At 43.0% G+C, this 26348-nt stretch overlaps 1 protein-coding gene across 2 annotated transcripts in view; it reads left to right on the plus strand.

The window, feature by feature from the left end:
• Nucleotides 1-26348, plus strand: part of mapk8ip1b (mitogen-activated protein kinase 8 interacting protein 1b) — a 43250-nt gene that overhangs the window by 11507 nt on the left and 5395 nt on the right. For both annotated transcript variants that reach the window (XM_046394917.1, XM_046394926.1), the window contains 6 exons: nt 4375-4486; nt 12595-12852; nt 17899-17980; nt 19898-21031; nt 23120-23195; nt 25025-25197. In XM_046394917.1, coding sequence (XP_046250873.1) covers nt 4375-4486; nt 12595-12852; nt 17899-17980; nt 19898-21031; nt 23120-23195; nt 25025-25197 — 1835 coding nt within the window. The remainder of the gene's footprint in view (nt 1-4374; nt 4487-12594; nt 12853-17898; nt 17981-19897; nt 21032-23119; nt 23196-25024; nt 25198-26348) is intronic.

Here is a 26348-nt window from a genome sequence, read left to right on the forward strand (position 1 = left end):
CTAGCGAACATAACTAGGAGGCAACTGAGTTTCCTCTAAAACATTTTTTGGCACAGCAAATTAAAAGGAAAGAGATGTATTTTATAGGGGACGGGCTGATTCAACAGATTTCACAATTCTTGGCACCTTTTTAACAACACATGAGCATGACACTTTTCTGACAGATAACCAGTCGGGGCCCTGTGAGGTGTCACAGTGAAGATGTACGGGTCGGCCCGTTGTTACTACGGCCCAACTGAAATGCTGCGTGTTGCTTTTCAGTGATGATGAGACAGGACGTGTGTCACAGGGATCTCTTGGCCTGGAGAGCCTAGCTGGTCTGCTGAGTCAGCCTGCATTGATCACTGAGGTTGTTGTGAGTGTCTGATTGTGAGTGTCTGAGGAAGATGATTCCTGTATGATGTGTACGTTGTACAAGAATACCATCTCAGGGGAAACTAAATGCTCCAAAAGTAATCCTAAAAGTAAACGAGAGATCAACAGGAAACCCTTGCAGTAAATTCTGAAAAGAAATTTTCACACTTTGTCAAAGTCCACTGAAACCTTTGGGTTAGCTGTGGTGCTCCTTACCAAAACCAGATGTGAAAACCACACACGTCCATGCAGTGGAAGCTGAATAATGTCAATCTGTGAAAAGTGTCACATTAATAAATGATTCTAGAGTTTAACCAACACCTCTATAACCTTTATGAAGGCAGGATTTATTTCAGGGCTGTTGTGTTTGATTACATTAGTTTGATGTAGGTGCACCTAATAAACTGACAACTGAATTTATAAAGGTTGTTTTGAAGGACAATAATTGTGCCCCGAAGAATTTTCAAACCCTGGCTTCACCTCATAGCTGCAGTGCTTCCAGATTTTCTGAACACTTGTTAAACAAAATGGCTGGTGTTGTGGGTGGGAGAGCGGCGAGGCACCTTGTCGCTGCACTGTTGAGTCTTACAGGCTAACAGGTCACCATGTGTGGGAAGGTGTGATCTGAAGGGTGAAAGAAAAAAGCTTTGACTGAATTTATATGTTCCAGATTCATACAAATTACTGCCATTCTTTAATCAGAAATACAAGAAATAGAATCATATGGGCATTAGCTAACAAAGTCATCTTCAGTTTCATTGCACACATGCATTACTTGATGCTGTCATAATGCACAATTTTTTGATCATACTGTCAGAGGAACCCTGTAGTCATTGTAAAGTGAGTAAAGTGGTAAAGTAGGAGGTTTTCACCCTGCATCTTTGACCTGATTGTTCAGTCCGTTCAGCTTGGGTCTCGATGTGTGACAACGTAATTTGCTCTGTATTATACACTCTGCTGGTTTTCTCTGCTGCCTGCAACCCACAATTCATTGCAGCAAAGGGGTCACCCTGTCCTGTCTAGGTGGTTTATCTCCCGACACTTAATTTTCTCCCCCCTCCCTCTTCCATTCATTTTTGTCCCCATGACTCTCTCCATCCTCTCACTGTCCGCTGCCTCCATTTGCTCTTTCCTCTGATGTTGATCTACAGTCACGACATCATGTCCTCTCACCTCTTGTACTCTGTAGACTGCCCTCCTCTTTTCGGCTTTGTAAAGATTACATGTCAAATTGCATCATGTTTGCAGTTTGTCTTGTCATTTGATTTCCTTTAACTCTCCTATACTAAGTAATGCTGATTACAGAGGGACACTCAGGAGCATTTTGATCTTGTTTCCCTCCCAGACATCTGTCTGTATTGTAGTAGATTGTATTTGTAATGAACTGATAAGCTTACAGTTTTTTTGTTTGTTTGTTTTTCAAAAGCAAAGCATTGCCTCCAGACCAAAGTCTGTTAATGTAATTTTATTGGAACAGAAAATGCTCAGGTGGCGCCTTAAATCACATGTTGCTCAGTGCTGGTGATGACTGGTGGGTGGACAAGAAGAGCTGGAGACACAAGAACTGATTAACTTGAATGATAACCACACTTTCAGTCAGTGTAAGGCGTATGTGTGCTCAGTCACTATCTTCTTACCTTTTCCAAGTTTCTTAGTTTTCTCTTATTTCTTAGTTTCTGAAAAGAAATGAGTTTAAGCAGAACAGTAACAGAAGGTTGATTCCCATTTGATCAGCAGTTTGCTGTGCAGTATGTATTAAAAAGCCACTTTCTTTGTTTTCTCTAACTTTATTGAGTAAGTGAATCACACATACTCTAGTGTGACATCTCGTGGCCAAAATGTTATACATTTCACCTTTAAGCTGTATCAAGTGTTGGTAGAAACACTCGGTTTTGCTGTTTTCATGGGGTTTGATGGGATTTACAGATTTGACAGTCGGAGGATTGTTCAGAGAAGTTGAGTGATCCAACCCGCAGAGTTCGTAATGTCTTATTCCTCATTCTGTTTCTCTTTCTCAATCAGGAGTTCATATCCTCTTACAATAGATTGCTGCGTCAACATGTTCTCCAGCTGTCTTATTAAGACAAGATAGGCCTTTATTAGTCCTGCTCTGGAGAAATTCACAATTCCTCTCTTTCTCTCTCTCTTTCTTGTCTTCCCGTGCTTCAGTCCACCTCTCCTGCCTCCTTCAGGGCCTCATTATAGAGGTAAACAGATGCTTCTATCCGGGTTATTTAACCCACATGCCCATCGTCCTACACGTGACGGCTAAAGATGGCTGCAGCTGTGTTGCAAGAGGAGACAGCTGCAGTGTCGATGTAGGCAGACATGGCATTAGCGTCATATAGGAACGGGGGAATCGCGGTTCTTCATATTCACCCTCCTCACAGCTTGCTGTTATGTGCCATGTGATCGCTGTCATCCTCTCTTTCCTCCCTCTAATAACATTTTCCTGCCGTCTGTAACGCCCAGGAGGCTGCTGGGTAAAAAGATAAAAGGCGGACATAATTACAGCTGGGGGAAAAGTGAAGCATTGTTTACTGGAAGCTAATTGAATCCTGCCACAGACAGCACGACAGTTCCCTTTCCTTCCTGACACAGGGGTGATGTCCATGGTTGCTGCAACAGCAGTCAGGACTTTGTGTTCTTCCCTGCGAGATAACCCCTTTGACAGCAAGAACCACGCTATGCTGTAGGCGGGGAACTGATGACGAGGTTCACACTTTGCACTGAGAGGATTGTTGTGTTGGCAGAGGTTTGCACGCTTAGCTGTTTTGTTGACATAAACGGCTGGTGAGATATATCAACATGAATAGCACCACTTTTACACAATAAATAACCCAGTGGTGCTCGTACTGAGTGCGTTCATGTTGCAGAGCGGATGAGTCTCTGATTGTGGGTGCGGTGAGTTTTGCTCGAGAGCCACCCTCAGGACCAGATTTCATCCTCGCAGCTATGATGGAGTGTGGTGAACATGGCTGACTGTTCATGCTTCCTAGAGGATAGATTTTTTTTTTTTTTTAAAGTTAATCACCCCATGATCTTCCTTCCTTCTAGTGCCAAATTTTAAAATATACGGTCCCGTTATGCAGCTCCCAGAGCAGCAAAATGTTTATTGATTTGTTCTTGCATTGTTTTCTGCATAAACAGTCGTTTTTTAGTCTTGTTGAATATCTTTTGGAATTTCTGTTGTTGTTTGGTATTTGAAACAATATGCACATTTGCATATGAAGCTCTGTTTCTGATTCAGTGTTCTCCTCACTGCTGATGTGTAGCTTTGTCCGGGCTGCTAATGCTTAACCAGCAGCCAAATAAACCGTCAGCTTCCCGCCACATCCCACCTTTCCAGTCATACACATATCTGTTGTTTTCACTGACTACAGAAAAGGAGGAAAATTGAGGAGATTTAGGAGATTTTGAGGAAAATGACACCAATATAGAAGACAGGGAAATATACAGAAATGCTCAAAAAGTAGTGTAGTTTAAATGTGTTATTAAACATTTATATCTGCTTACAACCACATTATACTTACTAAGCCATTTATGAAATGTGTATTTACTACTTATAAATGTTAAATACAGAGTACATGACCGAGTATACTACTACATTAAATTTGGGAGTGAGGGGGGGGAGCAGGGTTCACACTGGACTGGTCACCAGTCAATTGCAGGGCTGACACACAAAGACAGACAGCCACACACACACACACACACACACACACACACACTGGGGGAAATGTAGAGTAGCCAGTTTTTTGAGGCTGCGGGAGGAAGCCAGAGATACCCAGAGAAAACCCACGCAGGCACAACATGCAGACTCTGCACAGGGCCCAGACTGGGATTCGAACCTGGATCCCTCTTGCTGTGAGGCAACAGTGCTAACTACAACCCTATTTTTAATTGCAACCCCCAAAATACGTAATGCCCTTATTGTATGTTGCTGCAGTTGAGTGCTGAACAGATTTTTTTTCCCTCTCTAATCTTTTTCTCTTTCTCACACTAATCCTCCTCTTCGACCAGGTTGACCCATGACATCAGCCTGGATGAGTTTGAAGATGACGACCTGTCAGAGATTACGGAGATCACCGATGAGTGTGGGATGAGCCTTAACTGCAATGGCCCGGATATAAAGGTAAGTTGCCTCCACCAGATTTATGAAATAAGCTTTCAGAGAAGTCTTCCACCTCCAGAGAGGTCGGTTAGAGCTGATTGTTTTATTTCACGTAAGTATAACATCTGCATTGTCTCCGGTCCCACTGAGAGCAGATAGTTTCCCTTTTCACCAAAGGATCATTTCCTTAGATCTATTAAACATCAGAGGTAATCAAACACTGTAACTCATTATTTTACAGTTTCCTTCTTTTGTGTCTGCATACAGAGATATAACGTAGGTTAACATCATCCATCCATCCATTTTCTATACCGCTTATCCGTGAGGGTCGCGGGGGAGCTGGAGCCTATCCCAGCTAACTACGGGCGAGAGGCGGGGTACACCCTGGACTGGTCGCCAGTCAATCGCAGGGCCAACACACAAAGACAAACAACCACACACTCTCACACTCACACCTAGGGGCAATTTAGAGTAGCCAATTAACCTAATGTGCATGTTTTTGGTATTGTGGGAGGAAGCCGGAGAACCCGGAGAAAACCCATGCAGGCACAGGGAGAACATGCAAACTCCACATAGAAGGGCCCAGACCGGGATTCGAACCTGGAACCCTCTTGCTATGAGGCGACAGTGCTAACCACTGCACCACCGTGCCGCCCAGGTTAACATCATTTAATTTAATTTAATTTAAGTTACTTTATTAATCCCAAGCTGGGAAATTACTTCTCTGCATTTAACTCATCACTGATTGAAACACACACACATGCAACATGCAGTGAAACACACAGGAGCAGTGGGCTGCATCAAGCACCCGGGAGCATATATTGGGGGTTATGTGCCTTGCTCAAGGCACATAACCCCCAATCAGCCGGCTAATGGGCGGTGGGGACATTATCACTCCATCACACTCAAATCTTTCCTGCCCCTCCGGTGGGGGAATCGAACCAGCGACCTTCTGATCACAAGCCGCTTCTCCAACCTCTAGGCCACGGCTGCCCCCAAATCATCAAACTGTGCCTGGCGGTGGCAAAGTACCATTATTTACAGTCTGCCTTTTTACACATGCGGAAGCCCCATTTGACTGCTGACTTTCAAACCTGCTGTAGTCGTCCTGCCAAAATTGTGCTATGATGCTGAGAGGGATGTGAATAGTTTTGGGAGTCTTTGAGTCTCAAGCATTTCTTTCAGGTCACATCACAGACAGCTGCAGCAATGAACAACCTGCTGCAGCAAGGCTTACCAGCATCTTAAGTCTCTTCATAGGGAAATATTGGTTCACAAGGGAACAGAGCTGCTGGTCTTGACTGGTACCACGTGTATGAGAGCACAGGGTCTATGGCGGCCTTCTGTTTTGTTATTTTAAAAAAAACAGAGAAATAATAGTGAGGTGTAGACATAATCTCCATTCTAGATGCTCGCGCTCAGTTCATGGAATTTGACTGCCTTGAAAACATTCAGCAGCACTCTGACAAAGTTTGAGCTCAGCGAGGAGGAGACGAACTCTCCTCTCTGTGGCATTTTGTCCTGAACAGCTGCTGCATTCAGCTTCCTGCCAGCAGAGGAAGGAGGCCAGAGGCTGAGAGACCTGACAGACGGCCACAGAGACGTTCAGTTTGAGTCTGATCACATATGACTGCCCCGCTGCTTCCTGGTTATCTAAATAATTCACTCTGAGCTGTTTACTGTTGGTTCAAGTCCTCTGCAAAGCAGAGACTTTTTATGGACATCATGGGCCCACTAGCATCCTGGTTTTCTCAAGTTTTATTGGTATTTAAATGAGCAGGCCATTAAAGAAAACTGTAGTGGATGTGAATCACTTCTAAGAGGGAAAGATTTGGAGGGAAAAAAATTAATCAGAGGTAAATTTATTATTCTGTCAGATCTCGCCGGCTCCGTTCCCAGTGAAACCACTTTCACCTCCTCCGTTCAGCTGCTGTAACCAAGGCAACAGGAGGGTCGAGGGGCTTATTTCAGCAGCGCTCTATATGAGCAGATAAGAGATTTTTTTTCTTCTGTGGCACGTTTGATTGTTTCAGTGGGGCAGTGACCTGACAGATCAGAAAATTGATGGAGTACCTGCAGTATTTTTAGGTTGAAAAGCCAGCTCTCTCCCACTGCTTTTTCTTTTCTTCCTATCCAGGGAGCTAATTATAGCCCAGATTATTGAAAGTGAGAGATCTCTGCAGGAGGTGTGTGTGTGTGTGTGTGTGTGTGTGTGTGTGTGTGTGTGTGTGTGTGTATGTATACATGCGCATGTATGCATGTGTGCGGACACTGATGACTCATCCCCTTTCAGAGGCCCCACAGAGATCAGAATCCAAAGCAGTTCCTTGACTGGTAACCATGAAACGTTTCTGACAGCAGCAACAACAACAAAGCACACGTGTCACTGAGTGCTGTCACTCGCAGGACATGAAACTAACTGAGGAAACGTTTCAGCTCGGGCTTCTTTGTAGCATATCATTTTTTAGGGAAACAGCAGGCTCTGCTGGTTGGTCTTACTGATGTGTTTTGTCTCCTTCCATAGATGGTCAGTTTTGTAGTACATCACACACAGTTAACATCAGTCAGCCTTCTGAACTCACTGTGTGTGAAGGTTCACAGGTATGCAGCAAGCTAAACACATTCCTCATAAAGGCTGAAGTCTGCAGTTGGTTCTCTGTGGAAAAGTTGATGCATAAAGTAATTGTAATAATTGTGCAATGATCCTTACTCATGTAACATTACTACTTGGATGAGTACCTACAGACTTCAGATCGGTACAATAATCAATCCATCCACTAATCATAACTTGAGTATTTTTCTTTTCTGTACTGTGTACAGATGCAGGTACTTGTTTCCTGTGTATTTATTCTTTCTGAATGCACATCCTTCCCTTATCCTTGCATGCTTTGCACCCTCTATATCCTGTTTGCTGCTGTAACACTGTAATTTCCCAGTTATGGGACTAATAAAGGATTATCTTATCTTATTATATCTTATAAAGCACATATGATTACAAATCTACAGAGAGCCTGTGAGTGGCCAATCATGCAGAATTTGAGGGAAGCATTCTGCATGATGATTACAGGAAGAAATCACCGTTGTTTTTCTTTACGGACTGACTCATCTTTATCATCATGACACTTGGAACCTTGATCAGTCATTACCATTAAAAAGTTTACAACATATGAGCAATAGGAGATTTGAAACAGCTGTCTGGAGGTTATGACTCACTGAGTGCACCTGAGTGAAAAAGAAAAGAGACCATTAACTAGAAAACATGACTTTTGCTCAAGCAGCTCCTGGGAAAACATAATGCAGGCTGTCTTTTCAGGCTGGTGGACTTTTCAGACGCCTTCAGTCCACTACTGTCCTTCAACATGAGACACCTCATGTTGTTTTGTTTTTGTTTTTTGAAATAGAAAATATTAGATTTTTTTTTTCCTCTGGAGTTGATGGAGATCAAACCAGGGCTAAAAGAGAAATAGACAGCTGACTCATATTTATAACAAGTTCATAAGACAGTGGTTTGGTCTGTGTTTCTTTTTCTTAGCACTTCAGACTTGATCTTATAAATCCAAGACAAGCAAACATTTTTCTGCTTTTTTGTCATATGTCAGTTGTCATCACAGACCTTAGAGACACAGCTTTATTGTTGCTTTCTGTTTAAAAGTGCACAGCGTTTGGTGGAGCCCTGGTCTGTTTGAAAAATGTATGAGGAGGTGGTGCAGCTGCACAGTGTCGAGGTGGTGCTGACGGTGGTGGGGGCTGGACAGTGTCCTCACTGTATGTACACATACAGAGTGATGAGCTCATCATCCCAGGGGAGTTTCAGGATGCATCTTATCTCATCAATAATTGACAGTCACAAAGAAGGAGCATCAGTCTCCTCAGACAGGCATGCTGTCTGCCTCAGCAGGGAAGGCGGTTCAGGGGTTTACAGGAGGGGGTCAGAGGGCGTGTCCAAACTGAGGCAGACACATTGAAATCACTGTTACACTTCAAACAGTACATTTACCACAATATGAAAATGTGATTGGACCCAGCTGTGACACTGCAACAACATAAAGAACATTTTAAAGTTCCTTTTCTTCTCTTCTCTTGGTGTTAAGAAATTCATTCTGTCACCTCCACATGTGTGAACAGAAGTTTTCAGTGGTCAGTGAAATGTTTTTAGGACTATAAGAAGCCCTGTCCCCTTTAGGTTTAGTTCCTGCCCCACATAAGACAAACAGTGAAGAAAAAACCCTGCATTCTGTCTAAGGATCACAAAGCAACTTTTTAATCCATGAATGGACAACACTATTTCGAATCACTGATTGGAATATCACTGCATCACAATTAATTGTTTAAATTACAAACAAGAAGAAAAAGAGAAGAAAAATAGACTGAGTCTGTCTTACTGCCTTGCACCTTTATTCTCAAACAAAGCTGTTTTAATTTAATTGATATCATATCTGATTTCCATAATATTTGCAGCTTCTCAGATCCTACATCCATAAATGTGCAATTAGTTTCAGGTTTGAGTTTAGTTCCTGGTTGAACAGGACATAAGAAAATGGTGTGTGGATCTGGATTAATGTGCACATGGTCGTATTCTGAAGGGTTAATGTGGAGCAGCTCAAGTCCGGAATGAAACATCAAGAGATCTGATGTTCCTCATGGACATGAAATGACAACATGCATTAACACAACCTCTCGGTCTGTGTGTGTCTGTCTGTGTGGGAGAGACTGTGTGTGAGCACTTCTATGTCTGGGTGAATGGATTTGATTAGCACTCATGTTGTCATGCCAAATAAATAAATAAAAGTAAGTTAAACCAAATTATATATTTCTTTGTTTGCTGTGCAGTCTGTTTTCAGTTGACTTGCTTTGATCATGGTGGCATAATGAGGTCCATCATCTTTTCTGCAGTCTTTAAGATTATTGTTATTTCTGATGTATTTAGTGTATTTAGCTTTAAAACCTTCTGTGCTAACAAACCTGACTTTAACTGTTTACACTTAATGTTCCACTACATCAGTCTCATTAACCCAGAGGAAGAGGGAGAGAGGATGTGAAAGAAAACCGAGCCGAAACACACACACACACGCACACACACACACGGTCCAGCAAAACATTTACAAGAGGAGAAGGAGACCTATTGCCATGGCAACAGTGTTTCTTTCACCTACTGCATGCGTCAGATGTGAAAATACATGCAGTACAGTGCTCACACACACACACACACACACACAGCACCCATGGATACTGCTCACGTCATCTCATCCACACATGGTAACAGCTGAGAGGAAGCTGCCTCAGCAACACAAAGACAAGAGAAGCCATTCATGTCTCCGGTGCGGTTTAATGCATTATCCCTATGCTGTGCTTCCGTGTTAACTTGCTGATTTTATTTATTTTGGCCACTTGGAGGCAGTGGAACAAGTTCAGAACACATGGACGTAGAACATGTGAAAATTACAAAACAATTAGCGACATTAATATTGATCTGCAGACGTGTGTTTGTCTATGTGATGTGATTTTTTCTGGGGATTTTCCTTAGTCGATGTGAGGGTCTAAAGGCAGAGGATGTTGCTGCGATGTTATGTAAAGTCCTTTGAGACAAATAGCTTGTAAAAACAGCCTATACAAATAAAGTTGTCTTGTCTTCCTTCACCAGCCAGTGGCTAACTTTGTCCATCTGCCGTTCGGAGCTGAACAGATATATTTCGATGTCTTTCAGATCAGTTTTAAAATGTTTGTTTTAGACAGTGATTTTTTATTCAAGTACTTTGAAAACATGGGAAACTGGTGGATGTCCTGTTTGCAACAAATCGACACCAGATCTTAACTTCATATACTGTATTTCCTATTTATGTACTTTGTGTTAATTGTATAGATTGTTTTTGTTTTTCATTGTTTACCTCCTGATAGATAGAAAGGTTTTCAGTGTTTTAACATTTTCGGTTTTCCTGTGTGGTATCTGACGTGTTGGCTGATTGCGATGAGAGCAGAGCATCATAGCATCTTTTGGGCAGCAGCATCTCCTCAGCCTCCTCATCGTCACTGAGCCCCCCCGTCTCCTAGCAACAGGAGCTGGAGCTCTTTTAAAGGGCCAGTCATAATTGAGGTCATAAAACATGAGAGGACGTGGAGAAGCCCACTGCATTAGCAGGTATCGCTCTTTGTCAGGTGAAGAGGTGAAGAGGGGGAGCAAGGGGAGAGAAAAAAGGGAAGAAATGGAGGGGTGGGAGAGTGGCTACGCTGTGATTACAGGCATAGAGACAGACAGTGTCACTGTCACGTGACTGAGCTGAAAATACAAGAGGAGGATGAGTGTGGCAGGAGCCGTCTTCTGACGGTGGACGGTCGTGTACCGATGTGATTGCTGCATGACTGATAACTCGTTCATTCAACGTTGTGTTCAGAACTCACTCAAACAGAGAAGTGCTATTGTACAATTTTGCAAAATATGAGATTATGCTCAATGACATCTTTTTACACAATATCTGTGCAGGGCAGCCAGTTTGGCCAGCTAGAACTTTTGACAAAGTAATTAAAAAGCTGACGCTGATTGTTGTTTCATGGGAGAGTCAAATGCTGTATCCTCATTGTAGTGATATTGCAGTTTGTTAGGTTTAAATCCTTTTCGGTCATGCAGAAGCGTCCATTTAGAAAATAATCTCCCAGATGTCACACCCAAGGACATATTGGTCCTTGGGTGTTAAAAAATGCTTTAAAACCAGGGCAGAAAACAAAAGGAGACGAGTGGAAGAAGTCAGCCAAGCAGCAGTAGTGATGAACTACTGAGAGCTTCCTCTGCAACATTTTCTGTGTTGGCATTAATTCTGAATGTGTACTTTAAAGGATGTGGTTTCTGAATCGAAAGGCAGCTCCAGAAAGGGTTCTCATTTTAGTCCCATATCAAAAGGTATCTGAGCTTTTAGCACATCATTACAGCTGACCCCTCTCAAATACACTGACTGACTTAGTGTGTGTCACCTGTCTGGGTTCTGATCTTTGGGATGTTAACTTACTTGGAAAACAAATGATCATATTTGTGCAAATGTTGTAAAATTTTTACCCAGAATGCATGTCATGTGACACTAAAAATCAGATTTAAGTTCAGTCAGAGTCAAAGTGAATCCAACCTAATGCGTAATTCTGATTTTATTTACTTGTACATCTGCTTGTGTTGTGGTTCTTAACTGTAATAGGCTTAGCAGTGCCTCTGGTGTCCATGTCAAAGCATCTACATCAGAGTCACCCTGTGCTCCGTGTGTGTAGCTGCAGGGGTAGTAATGGGAAGTGAAGCAGACTGTGGTGTCCCAGTGACCTTTGACTTAACTGCCTCTCACACGACGCTTGTGTTCGTAATTTGCTTTTATTTCAGCGGTGATGTGAAGGACAGCCAAAGTGAATCTCATCACAAAATGAAATTGCTCTCATTTCTTTGAAATTTTGGTCATCAGGTTGCTTTGTGGTGGAACATATGAGAAGAAGATTATCATTTAAATCCCCTCTTTGTATCTTAGCCCTGACTGGTGTACAAGTTAACAATTTACTGTCACACATTGTATTATTTTGTTCAGTGATTGTTCTTTAAACTAAAGGAAATGAGGGCAGGTACTTTATGGCACATGAACGCTAAACCTCCTACTAAGTTAGCATAAAGAGATTTGATTTTCTTCAGAAACTTGAAATCACAACATGTCAGGCTATGGTTGAGGCAGCACAAAGTCTTACTGAAGAGTAAAATTAAACTGGCAGTTCAGTGTAATTATCAGCCTGTCTGAGTCTGTTGAGAACTTGAACAAAGCAGAATTTATCAGTGGCCTGAAGAGACTAAAATCAGAACACACTGTGAAATGGAACACTGATTAACAGAGTGGAGGGACTTTTCATTCTCACTTCATTACTGTAGGTAAATGCTGTCATGTGGAGAGGCAGATGCTGGGAATGGTCCCCTCTGTCTCTGCTCTGTGCTTTTATAAGCAGCTCAGTGAGTAACAGGCTGAAGACAGAGCAGCTTCTAATTGGCCGGCTCAATCTCCTCATCCCATCCACAGATCCAGCACTCTCTCTCTCTCTCTCGCTCTCTCTATCTGTCTGTCTCTCTCTGTCTTTCTCTGCCTCGACTGACGTTGTGCTTCCTCCAATCCCTGCAGGGCCATGTGAGGAGAGGAACCAATAGCATGTCGGGGAAGGCAGAGCTGGGCGCCGTTGGTCAGCTCCAGGCGGAGATGCTGCATTTGGAACTTATCGACGGTGCTGACGGTTACCGCGGTGACAAAGAGTCCTCAAAGGCGTCTGCCATTGCACCCCCACCACTCATCAAAGACCCTGCAGCACCTGTTACCATGGATACCTACCGGCCCAAGAGACCCACGACCCTTAACCTCTTCCCGATTGTGCCGCGCACACAGGTAGAACCTGAATTAACCTCATCCGCACACACACTGACTGAATATTGATCAGATTGACGGAACAGAACAGCAGAAGGAGTTGAGTTTCAGTGAAGGTGTCTTTTTATTTCTGTTCATCTGTGAGTCTGCCAGTCTGGGTTCCTCCTCACACACAAATATGAGATTTAAGAATGGAAATACGAATGGACAGCCTGCGTGACATCACCACTGGATTGACCACAGTTGTTTCTCTGGCACGATGTGTTTACTGGACTGAACAATAGTCTCAGTTGTCACACAGAAACACTGAGGGTTTTTTTTTTCTTTCCTTGGTGCCCGTCTCTGTTTGTGTTTCAGTGCTGCTAGAGCTCGTGACTGTGTGTGTGTGTGTGTGTTCCCGTACTTCAGTCTTTGTGAGGACCAACGTCAGCTTTAAACCTCAAGAGGGAAGACATTTTGTCTTAACGGGTGTTTGAGGGTTACTTATTGGCTTAATGTTAGAGGATGCATAATGTGCAGTATCAGTAAGAGTCCTCACAAATGCAGAAATCCAGGCAGTGTGTGTGTGTGTGTGTGACAGTATAGGTATGCGTGAGTGTTCATCGCTGTCTGTTGCTTACATGTATGTCCGTCCTCTTCCTTTTCGTTCAGCAGAGCTCTGGTCCGTGTTTTCCTTCACCAGATGGACATACTCACTGGTGTGTGTTGTTTGTAACTGCCCTCCTGGAGGACACATCAAAATTCTGTCTGATGTGTTGTCCAGATCAGCAGGAAGACAGAATTTTTCAGTGTCTTCCAAAGACAAATAACGAATCACATCTTAGAAATAAATCAGTTCCAGGTGACGGGGAAATGGGTTTAAGTTTGCTTGAGTTTAAGAGCAAAGAAGAACTTAGTTAGTCTTAGGGAAAGATCATGATTGAAATGAAAAACGTTGTTGTCATGGTTACAATAATAAACACATGGTTACAGTTACAGGGACGACACCCTGGTCTTTCTTTAAGACACCGAAATCAGTCTAATTTGTTAAACTCCCATGTTTTGTTTTGATCCATCTAACCATCCACCCTGACCTCCACCCTGCACAGACTCTGTAAAAGCATCATGTGATTTCCACCGTTTTTCCTCTCATTAGTACACCTACTATGGCCGCTCACAGGCTTTGTCGTTTGTCCTTTTTGGAGTACTTGCTGATACTACTGATGCTGCTGTTCTTACGGGAACGTTTAGTTAATTAGGTTCGTTATGATAATATATTGCTCAAATCGCCACAACACAGTAGCGCAGAGAGAAAATAATATGAGCTGCCAGTTGTTACAGCTAATATGTCAGCGGAAATTCGCCTACACATTCAGCAGACACAGCAACATTAGCTTCTGTTTGATGCTGGTCAAATGGTGTGCAGAGGGTTTATCATAGCCTTCTTACATTATAACAGCTGCCTAACGATGAAAGCAAGGTTGATGAGAGGAAAGTGAGAGTAAACCATACAGTAAATGTGCTACAAAATAATGTGCTAAAAGAAGCCAAAAGGCTCCATAGAGCTGCAGAGTTGGTGATAATCCTCTATGAGCGACCTCTTTTATGTTACATGGATGGCTGACACGCTTGCTATGCAATATATTCAGTAATGTGTGTGTTAGCGAATTTGCATTTGACTCTAATACACGCACACACACACACAGTGCAGGCTGTCAACACGATCAAGCACGCAGCTCTATATTTGTCTGTGCTTTGTTCTTTGCCCAGTTTCTGTGAGGTGGAAACAAGCCTACTGTTCTTGCTGTGGTGCCTTTGTTGTTCTGTGTGTGTGTGTGTGTGTCTGTGTGTGTTTGAGCTGTCAGAACTGGAATGTATAAAGGAAATAATTGCTCTGAGACATTTTGTGTCTCGGTAAGTCTTCCTGTCTCTGAGGACTTTGTTCACCATCTTCATATAGCAGCTAGAATAAAAAAAAAGAAAGAATTTGATTTAAAATTGTTCACAGATTTGATTTAAAATGATTCACTGTTAAATGGGGAAAGGTTTCCTGAAAGTGGCCTTTGTATGAACTGTGAAGACATGATGCAATAGATCATTCCTATAATAACCCAACATCATGGAACAAATTCTGGTTCTGGCTCGTTCTGGTTTCTGGACTCAAATGCTTTTGGTGTTACTTTGGTCATATTTTCAGGTGATGTTTTATTGTTTGCAAACACTTTGTCAGTTTAATGTGAGGTTGTAGCTGTATGCTATGCTAAGCCTTAATTTATCCCTCAGAAGCTCAGAAGTTCAAGCTAACTGATCTGCCTCGTGGGCAGAAAATCCTCTTTCAACTGCTGAGAAACATTTATGGATATTTGCTTTTGATTCAGGAATCCTAACTGACTAACAGCACAGAATGGCATCAGAGATATCATGTTGGTTATCATACATTATGATCTGTTTTATTGCTCCTGTAGGTGCAGAAATTGGTCTCTCTGTTGACTCTTCTGTGGGAACTGAGGTTTAGACAGGCCGCACAGGCAAAACTCAAATGAGATGAGACATGTGAGCGTTGATGATGTCCAGGCAGTTTTTCTCAGACAGTACTGTACTGTGTGATTAGAGAGAGAGACAGAGAGACGGCGCACTGTGTGACTGTTTCCAGGTCAGTGGTTCAGTGAAAGTGCAAAATGTACATTTAGCTCTGCATCATTTGACAGAGATCGACAGGTCTGTCAGCACAGGGGGTTACAAGGTGAGAAATCCCATGAAGCGTCAAACTATCATGAGACACTAAAACTCAAACAAGGGTGCAAGACTCAGCAGCGTCAATCTGAATCAGACTTTAAATGCTCCTCTGCCTCCGTTTGTTCAAGTCCGTGTGCGTGTTTGTCTGTGTCTGTGGGTACGTGATGTTTTTGGGTGTGTGTACCTGCATGCTTCATTCGAAGTTGTACCCAAATCCAGGGCGACAAAATCACAAAATCAGTGAAAAGATGTGTAAGTAAGTAACATTTGGTTTATATATTTTTGAAAAATACAGACTACAGAGAGAATGGAAGAGAGTTTCAGTCTGGGTTTATCATTCGCTGACTTTCTGTTTCAGAAGAAGGAAAACCCAAGTTCAGTCAAAAGGTGGGACGAGTAAGACGAAACGGTCACGGCTGAGTGTGAGGAGCTGAGACTCCTGAGAACCATCAGAAACTTTCCCTATAGTATATGAACTCAGTTTACTCAAATTATGTGCTTAGTTTAATTCTTTTTTTTAAGTTGAACTGCTGAGATCTGGAAACACAGACATGTCAGAAACTAACTCAGACGACACCCAAACTCATTTAGAGGAGAATGTGAAGGAAAAGTTATTTCCTAAACTGATCTTCTGGTCTCTCACATTTCCTGCAACAAGCTGTTGGACATAAGCCAAAAGAAGGAAGATATCCAAATCCTTATTAGATTATTTGATTAAGATTATAGATGCAAACATTTTGCTATTCTGTTCGATCCTATAATTTCAATAAAAAGGACATCACTGTGATTTTAAAATTTGCTTTTCTGTCTTTTCTGTTTGCTTCTTTAAGTTCATGTTGTGTGTTGCCCACAGCCAAACCGTTAACCAAGTCATGAGTGTTCCATGTAGTTAATAATACACACACACACACACACACACACACTATGTGTCATTTCCCCGAGTGATGATCTTTTTGTCACTATGGTAAAAGGAGCTTTTGCTCCTCAGATCGATGCTGCTGTCTCCCACCTGCTGATTCACTCGTTACCACAGCAACAGCTCTTTCTCCGCCTTGTGCACGTAGACGGAAAGTGAGTCATGCGTGGCGGTGGGTGGACAGAGGAGGACACAGTCGTCACAGGAGTTTCCAGTTCTTCCTCCTTCTCTTGTCCAGGGTTGGGTGTCAAACCTCAGGACTAGAGATTTGCACAGAGTTCAACAAAAGTCGCAGATACTGAAAGCTGGCTGTCTTGTTTGCATGTCATCACGCTGATATGGCACACAGTTGTTTATTTACACGTCATGTCATCAGTCATGGCCAGCCCTGGACTTTCCTGTTTTCAGTTACCCACAAGTGTGACTTCTCTGTTGCCTGATGGTCCTTTCGCATCTCTGTGAGGTAACACTGTACCACTGTGACAATGATGTTTGTGCTCATAGTCTTGTCTTCTACAGCACGTTGGATCCAAGCAAGTGACAACTGTAACTCTTTCGAACAAGATTATTTAACCATGATTATCATCAAGTTGATGTAAAAAAAAATGTTCTCACTGGTTGAATTAAAACATTAAATTGGCACTGAATGACTTTTATCACAAGGTACAAGATCAAGAGAAGCGTTTCACTGCCCTCTGGGGCTCGACCATGTGACCTGTTGCTTGTCACCACACTCAGTGATGTCACTGCAGACTGGCCACACCCTCCAGTGCTCGTCTACATCACTGCAGCAGGGCGAAGAGTTAAATCAAAGGAAGGTTTTTTGCCATTTGTTCTTTTCCTGGAAAGTGTTTGCATTTCTTTTTGTTGGAATAAGAGAGATGAAATGGTTCCTCTTGCTCACTTGGGAAGTTTTTTGTGATTTGGCTGACTGATCTTTTAAGTAGAATTTGAAAGCGGAAACAAATGTTCTGAAGAAGTATCGTGATTTTGTGAAAAGACTCTTTCTCATCTATCATCAGCTGTCCCAAACAGCCTGAAGAGACTCCCAGTGTGTGTGTGTGTGTGTGTGTGTGTGTGTGTGTGTGTGTGTGTGTGTGTGTATGTGTGTGTTGCCGGGAGCTTTGGTAAAAGGTCTGGTTCCCTTTAAATGCACACCACGGAGAACAGACAAAAGGCTCCCTGCTCATTCAACAGAATAAAAGCTTTGTGTGTGTGTGTGTGTGTGTGTGTGTGTGTGTGTGCGTGTGTGTGTGATGAGAGAGAGGAAGAGACAAAAAGTTGTGTACATTGAGCAAGAGCAGCCAGAACTCAGTGACCAAACCTCTCCCTCTTTCTCTCTCTCTTCCCCTCTCCTTTTCCCTCTACTCTCCATCTATTTTTTCTTTCTCACCACTTCCATCTTTTCTTCCTCCTCTCTTTCTACATTTCCACAGGACACATTAAACAACAACTCCTTTGGGAAGAAATACAGCTGGCAGGAGAAGGTTTCGGGCTCGTCCTCGCCACTTAAAACAGGTGAGCCTCTCTTTACCCCTGGATCTTCACATGCTGAAGCCCATGCTTGAGTTTAACAGTCTTATTTACTGGTTTTGTTGCTATCGGGAATGGAGCCTGTTCACCTTTGTGCTACACACAGTAGCTGAGGGCGTGTGATGTGCATTGAGTCTGTCAGGCTGTGTCTGACAGTGTTAATGCTTGGATTAGCTGTGCCGAGCTAAGTGTGGCTAGCGGAGGCAATGCTATTTACTGTGTGTGTGTGCGTGTGTGTGGGTGGGTGCGTATGTTAGCCAGCTCGGGGCTTAGTTAGCTGGGAGCTGTCAAAGCTCATTGCTACAACTCATTTCAGTCTACCATGAGAGGCCAGACTGACCAGACTCACTGCTGTTGGAAAATACAGAGTTTTGATGTACACACTCGTTATGTTGATCGTTCTAAAACACACCTGGAGAAAAACCTTAAAGTCAGAATAAGTCAACTTTTAACCTTTTATGGTTTATTCAAACCATAGTGGCAGAACACAGAATGGTGCTCCAAGATGGTTTCCCCATTTCGAGCCTTGTATTCTCACCACGTAAACTGAAGGCAAATGCTGACCTGAAATTAGCTGTTTTTACTGCATTGAACTATTTATTTATTTACTGCCAACGAAAACAGGAGGCAAATAGTGTGTATCTTTCTTGTTTTTTCTTAAATAGTTGATAAACTTTAAATGTTTTAATCTTATGCAGATCTGCATAGGATGGTGGAGTCGCAGCCACTTTGCACTTTGATATTCCAAATTCAGAATTACAACTTGGAGGCTGATTCGTCCATTTGGCTGCTCGTGATTACTGTCCAATATGAACCGTCAGAGAAAACAAATGCTATCGATACCCAGTGTTGCTCGATAAAATCAAAAAAGTTTTTCCACCAAGAAAGCTTTCCATCTTTTCTATTAGAGAAAGCTAAACTTCCTGCTTGCTATTGTACTGAAACGTGAAGAAAATGTTTTATTGAAATCAAAATTCAAGGCTGCCAGTTCAATGACAACACATTTTTAATCACATATATGATTTGTGTTCAACCTCCATATTTAAGCTATGTTGTCCTCCCTTCTTGACTGTTGTTGCATAAAACTAAGAGCTTTGTTTTTACCCACACTAAGAGAGAGCATACACTAATAAGACAAAGAGTGATAAAAACTGCAGATTTGACACAACTGGTGCCATTCACATGCAGACTAGCAAATGACATCACATGGCTTTAAAAGCACCAAAGACTCATTTTGAGTTAAAAGAAGTTTGTTTTAAGGAGCCATCTGAAAAAAATCTGCTCAATCTGAATTGTAAATCAAAGTGACTCAGGGCAGAGAATGTCTGTCTGTGCAGCCCCACCAGGAATTAATGCTTTTTATTTTTGAATATGATCACAGGGTTATTTGTTTTATATAAAACACCATCACTGTGTTGTTAAGTACCAGTTTCAAACAAATAGAAACCTGAATTCCTTTCTACCAGAGAAAAGACTGAAGTGTTATCCTGAATTGACCTTCCGGCTCCATGAATGTGGAAGTTCTGTGTTTTCAGACGTCATGCTGCATCATCCACAGGAAAATGTACTGCTTGGATTTCCTAGCAGTGGATTATGACATAACACATCAATCACCTTTTCCTGGCTGCACTCTGAATTTGATGAGTAATGGGGATTTAGCTGCGTAATCCTGACATCCGTTACCTAACCATTTCTACTTTTGTCTCAAACTGTTTGTGGTTTACTTTATCTGTCTGTGGGTTCACGGCCATGTCTGCTTTCCCGTCTGTTTGACGGCCATGTCTGCGTTTCTGCGTCATGTATACTTGTCCTGTATATCTGGCCTTTGCACGTGTTTGTGTGTCTGCATGTGTGTTTGTGCGGCAGTCTGGGTAATGCTGTTTGTGTCTGCTCTTCCTCCAGGTGAGCTCACACCTCCACGTGAGCACAGCTGTCTAAGCGACGAGGACAAAGTCCAGGGCGGGGGAGCACAGACTAAAGACCGCGGGACCTCCACAGACGCCCCCTGCAGACACAGCCACACCTCCGGACACTCGCACGGCTCATCTACAGCGGCTGCGACACGCTCCAAACTTCAGGAGAAACCACCTGCACCTCCGCCACCACAGAACTATACACCAGCTCCTCTATACCCAGCAGGGAAGGCGGACGGAAGCAGTAACCACCGGGAGAGGATCCGCTACCACACGGACGTTCATCTAGAACCCACAGAGGAGATCTATCTGACTCCTGTGCAGCGTTCCGCTGACCCTTTGGAACCCCCCAGCGTACAGGACCGACCATTCCTCTCACAGCAGACTGAGCAGGGCCGCATGTCTATCAGCTCAGACACAGAGGGCCCGCCTCCCTACCAGCCTCTCCCAGACCGGACAAACCCCTCCATCTATGAGGAGGATGAGGTCTACATCCCCCCGCCTTCATATGCTTCCTGTGTAGAGTCCCTCATCACGCCGCCCAGCATGGCTCTCTCAGCTCGCCCCTCCCTCGCGTTGGACCTCAGCTTGAAGGGGGAGGGAACGGGGGCTGGGGTCATGCTGAGACCCGGGTCATCAGTGGAATATGTGGATGCCACAGATGAAAGTTACTGTGGGGAGGATGAGGATGTGGACAGGATAATAATGGATGGAAGGATGAGGAAGGGGGGAGGAAAGGGGGATGGGGGTTGCAGCAGGGTCCCTGTAAGGACTTCCATGAGCTCAGAGGCCAGCGGCCTTTCATATGACTCGGTCAAATACACACTGGTGGTGGATGAGCACGCTCAGTTAGAACTGGTCAGTCTCCGGCAGTGTTACCAAGGCTACAGTGATGACAGCGACTCGGCCACCGTCTACGACAACTGCGTCTCTTCTCCTTACGAGTCAGCCATCGGTGAGGAGTACGAGGAGGAAGATGAGGAGGACGAGGACGGTGCTCGGATAGGAGGAGTGAGGAGAGAGGCCACAGCTTGTCTATCTGAAGACTCCACTCCAGAGGGCGACCTGCACTTCTCCAAGAAGTTCCTCAATGTCTTCATGAATGGACGCTCTCGCTCCTCAAGTAAGTCACTGCCATGATGATATCATGTTCAGTTCATGTGGTGGTTTATTTTCAGACAAGCCAAGCATGCTGGGGGTTTTTAGCTCACCCAAGAGGAGTACATTTTAATCCCAGTTTGGAATCAGCCGGAAGTCTGAGTCCTTCAATGCATATGTTGCTGTTTTTAATTTGAAAATGCACATTAAATATTGTCACTTAATAGAAGGTGAGCAGATGTTCAGAGTACTAAGTATTCTATGTTTGGGTTTGGTTTGGTTTTCATTGTGAACTACAAAGACATACAGTATGTAAGTCAAGAAAACTGAGACACTTTGAATATGAGGTAGCCTCCTAACATCACAGCTTCCTCAGTATTTTGTTTACAGCAACATTTCACTGTCCTCTATGTAACTGATTTGGTTTTTGAGCATATTAATATTTCTTAGTAGAGTAAGTTGTGTGTGTGAAACAACCAGGAAGCACAACAGGCTGTTGTTCTTTGTGATTCCCTTTAAACACAGAGCAACACACCAGTGAATGCTCTCTCGCTGGGCTGCCAGTGTGGTCAGAAAGGCTTAAAGCGATGTGGCTGATGAGGCAAAGCCACATAGAAAGATATTCAGGAGCTGGAATATTCCCATACAGCATCATCAACTCTGTGATTGTCTTTCTGCACAGGGATAGATTTAACTTTGTTATTGAGACTAAAGATTTTGTTCAGAGACATAAAGCACTATTTTATGTTTGCCGTACCATGTAGAATCTCATCTGAAACTGCTTGATGAATAATATTTGAAAATGCTCTTTCATATTCCGGTGGACTGACGATTAAACAAATTGAATATGTGATTTGCATGAAAGATAATCTAAATTTTGGCCACAGTATCCAGCTCAGCTGCAGTTTTTGCTGCTTTGTTGATATTTTTATCAGCGTTCTGACGGCACCACGTTGAGGGCAGAAACCCAGCTGGACATTTGGATAGCATGCTGGGTGGAGGAACACTGAGCCAAAAGTAGCTTGTACTTTCCTGGATTTGCCTCCAGACTTTTTTCCCCTCACTTGTACAGGCTAATCACACATTTAGAAACAGCCTTTTTCTGGGTATTAGAACGATGGCAGTCGTTTGGAAGGGCTGAGCAACACAAGAAGCAACAGCTCACTCCATGCTTGGATTTGTCTGTATTTTTATTCAGCTGAATCTCTTAAATGTGTGTGTTTTGAGTGCTTCAAGTTATGATCCTAAAGATTTTCGTATCTCATTTTGTGGGATGACGTTTTTGGCCGTCTTCCTTAGTCTGAATCCTCAAAAGCTGCAGTGTAAACCCACACATACGTTTCTCATCATCTGTTGTAGTAGTTCAAGGTGTGTTGGCTTTGATACGAGTCTTTTCAAACAAGAGTACTTCACCAATTTAGCACTGCGCTCCAAAAAGGCTAAACTGATGCAGCAGAACCAGAGATGTCATCTTGTTATATTCAGCATGAATCATTTCTTCTCAAAACTAGGCACCTACATTACCCATAATGTAACTCAACCACCAAAGCAACAGTTTGCTCTTACATACCGCTATTTAATACAAGTGGGAATTAATGTAGCCTCGAGCAGCTTGGTTTGAGCTGCAGAAGGTAGGAGATGTCTGGCTTCTCTCAAATATAATGGAATTAAATTTGCATGTGCTCCTTAAAGTGCAAGATAAACTTAACTAAGCTGAACAGCAATGTTTCTTTCCAGAATTCATGACCTTCCTGTAATAGCCCCTGTGCTTCATTTGGATGCTGTCCATGTGTTTTACAGACTCATTAGAAACACCACAGCAGTTTATCTGGGTGGTGGGGGAGGGGGCGACTGCTGTCTCAGGGGAACGTAGGTAGAAACACACAATGCTCATCTGTTTTACGCCTAATTAATGTGTGATTCACGTTTCTTAAAGAGTGTGTGTGCATGTGTGCAGTAACGTCAACACAATGTGTCCTAATTGTGTCTTCTGGTTGTGTATGATGGAGTTTAATTTCTGTCTGAAGTGGATATCATTCAGCTGAATAAAGAAGCTGTTGTCTTATTTAACTTTTTCCCCCTGTATCCCTTTTCTTCTTCTCTGGTTTTCAAGGTGCGGAGTCCTTTGGCTTATATTCTTGTATCATAAATGGAGAGGAAAAGGATCAGAGCCACAGAGCTGTGTACAGGTGAGGAAGAACACCATCAAAGCAGGAGCTCTGCACTGCTCTGTTTTTTTGTGTTGTATACATGTTAGCTTGTATCTGTCTGTTTGGATTGTCACTCCTCCTACACTGTGATTGAACCCTGACAGCAGCTCCTCATGGCTGCTTATCTCTGAGCTCTGTGGCTGGCCATGCTGCACAGAGCAGTGATCAGTCGGGCCCTTCTCCCCTGACCCCCGGTGTCACACACAAACAGAATTTGAGGGTGTATAACAAACTCTTCTTCATCTGTTTTTTTTTTCTTTCTTTGGAGCAGAAAATGCTCCATTTCTTCATGTTTCCCCAGTAACAGTCACACTCCAGCAGGCAGCGTGAAGTTACAGCTGCTGTTGAAGACCTCAGGCTGATAAATGCAAAGAAGGAGGAGGTGCAATGCAGTCATGTGAATAGCAGCATCTCTGTACACTGTCATGTCATGTGATGGTGCAGGGTATTAGCCATGTGTGGTGGAAAGCAGAGGAGCTGGAACACTTTTCTTTGCTTTATTGGAGCCAGTGAAGGTGTTGCAGGATGGGTCTAACGCATTTCTTTGAGAAACTTAAACTTTGACTTCTAAAGAAGTCTCTTATGTCCACTTTTCTTTTTTTAGACATCCTGGCTGCGCCTGATTACCAAACACACATACACACACACACACGCACGCACATAGACACCGATTCAGGCGTTAATGTAAATGAAACCTCTGATATTACAATCCCTCTAACTGACGTGACCCAGGCCAGGCAGAACGAACGCCCACTTTACAGTAGCAGATTAACACGGACTCCTGACCACAGACTAGCAGACCCACCGGTGTGCAAGCAAGGTGGAGTGACAGCAGGGACGGCCAATCACACAAGAAACGGCAGAGCCAATCGAGGAGCTTGTGGGCGGTCTAAACTAAGGGAAACAGGCTTCAGCTTGAGTGACCATTTTCCGCTTGGTCCTAGTGCTCGGCCTCTCTCGGTTCACTATAGCGTAACATTGTTTTTGGATGGTAAAACGTGCAGGGGACCAAAACAGCCTTTTGAAGAAGTGCAGGGGACATGGCCCCTGTCTCCCCCAAATTACGGCCGTGTTAGTCAGCTGGGATAGGCTCCAGTCCCCCCACGACCCTGACAGATAACCGGGTATAGAAAATGGATGGATGGCCAGTATCAGGCTCATTCGCTGGATTACAGTATGTCAGTGTTGAATTTCTGTGAGTCTCTGATTTACAAAAGATATTGGACAAGCAAGGTTTCTCTTCCTTGAAAAGCTGACACTGTAATCGATTTTTTAAGTATTGAACCTACTTTCGAGAATTAAACATGCAGCCTGCAGGCTCGGAGCAGATGGCAGCTGTTGTGTGGGTTCACAAATGTTTATTGTTGGTGACCAGTCTCTCGCAGCTCTCGTAGTTGCAAGCCACAAGCTAAGCTAAATATTTTGGTTGAAATGTTGGTTAAAATATTATGGTTAAAATGTAAGTGCTTGTAATATGTTTAGTGTGCAAGTGGTTATTAAATAAATATCAGAAAGAGTCAGTGAGGAGTTTCATGAGTATGTGGTGATGATACGTTACTTTGCTGTGAAACTACTTTGACACTGGACTATTGTGAGTGAATCAAAGTTAACTCTTGTGTTAGGAAATACTTTTTTTCAGAGTCACTCTTCAGGTTTACAGGGGGTGAATGTTTGATATTCAGAACATGCAGTATTCATGTTAGAGCAGTATTAGAACATCCAGGCAGACGGACAGCCTGTGTTGATACGGTGTGAGGTTGTGATCCAGTCCCACCCTCTGATCCTCATAACTGTGTCTGTCTGGACAGGTTTGTCCCTCGACATGACGATGAGTTGGAGCTTGAGGTGGATGATCCTTTGCTGGTGGAGGTCCAGTCGGAGGATTACTGGTACGAGGGCTACAACATGCGAACTGGAGCCCGTGGGATCTTCCCAGCTTACTATGCTGTAGAGGTGACCAAGGATCCCGAGAGCTTCAAAGGTACAGACATGATTATGAAATACAGAACAACTGACTCTGAATGTCTAAGTGAAGATGCTGAGATCCCTTCTTTGAGATATGACTTGAAACACCGACTTCAGCTCCGTATGAGTCGGCATATCCAAGGCTGTTATGCTTATTTCTACAGTTGAACATCATCATAATAAGTTGTGCCTAATCCTTCACTGGCAGGTGATTACAGTCACTTTATTTGAATATAACTGAAGCTGTAGTTTTTGTTTGCTAACAAAATAATCTTTTATATTGTGTGTTATGGCGAAATTTAACATCAGTTTATCGTTACAGCATTACAGCCATTACAAAAATAATGAATCTAAATCACTGAAATTGATCCAGTGGCAAGACTGGTGAAGGCTAGAACTAAAATAAATGTTATATTTTTGTTTTAACGCTCAAATCCAGTGAAGCTTCTTTGAGTCACGGCATGCCTCTGTTGCTAAAAGCAACTTCCAAATTTAGAAGTTATTTATATTCAGAACATTTTTTTAAAGAGGGAAAGAGAGAAGTCACATACAGGAAAGCAGCAGCACAGAGTTAGAGTTGGGTTTGCTTGTTCATCGAGTTTTATTCAGAGAGCCACCTGCTTAAATGACTAAACGAGGAGGAAGAGGGGGAGGAAGGAGGAAGAACAGAAGTGCTTGTAATTCATGTCCACCCAGCAGCGTTAAAGCTCACTGTCTAACAGGTCAATATGATGCAGAGCTAAAATAGTGGATTAATCTGTCAGTCTCTGTTTATGTGGTGATGAATTGAATATCTTTGGACTATTGAAAATTGTGAAAAAATGCCCAACGTTTTCTCACTTTCCAAATAAGTGAATAATCAAAAACAATCTGCAGATTAACTGAGAACAACCAACTTTCATATTAGGGTGACATGGACATCATTTTGTGGATAAGGAAAGAAAGAATTTGGAAAGTTGGAATATTTTAGATGCTCCACCCTTGGTTGGTTGACTGAGGGTTAAAGTTAGAATTCTGATTTAGCTTAGAAGTCAGATTAAGGTTACAAAGGCAGAAACCCACCATTGCACACACCCTGACAGGTTAAGAGGGATTGTGTTCAGACGGAGTTATGATCTTTGAGTCTCATCAGCATTTCAGTTCTTAAAAAACAATGACTGACTTATG

The sequence above is a fragment of the Scatophagus argus genome, chromosome 1 (assembly GCF_020382885.2).
Source record: "Scatophagus argus isolate fScaArg1 chromosome 1, fScaArg1.pri, whole genome shotgun sequence".
NCBI classification, from domain to species: Eukaryota; Metazoa; Chordata; class Actinopteri; family Scatophagidae; genus Scatophagus; species Scatophagus argus.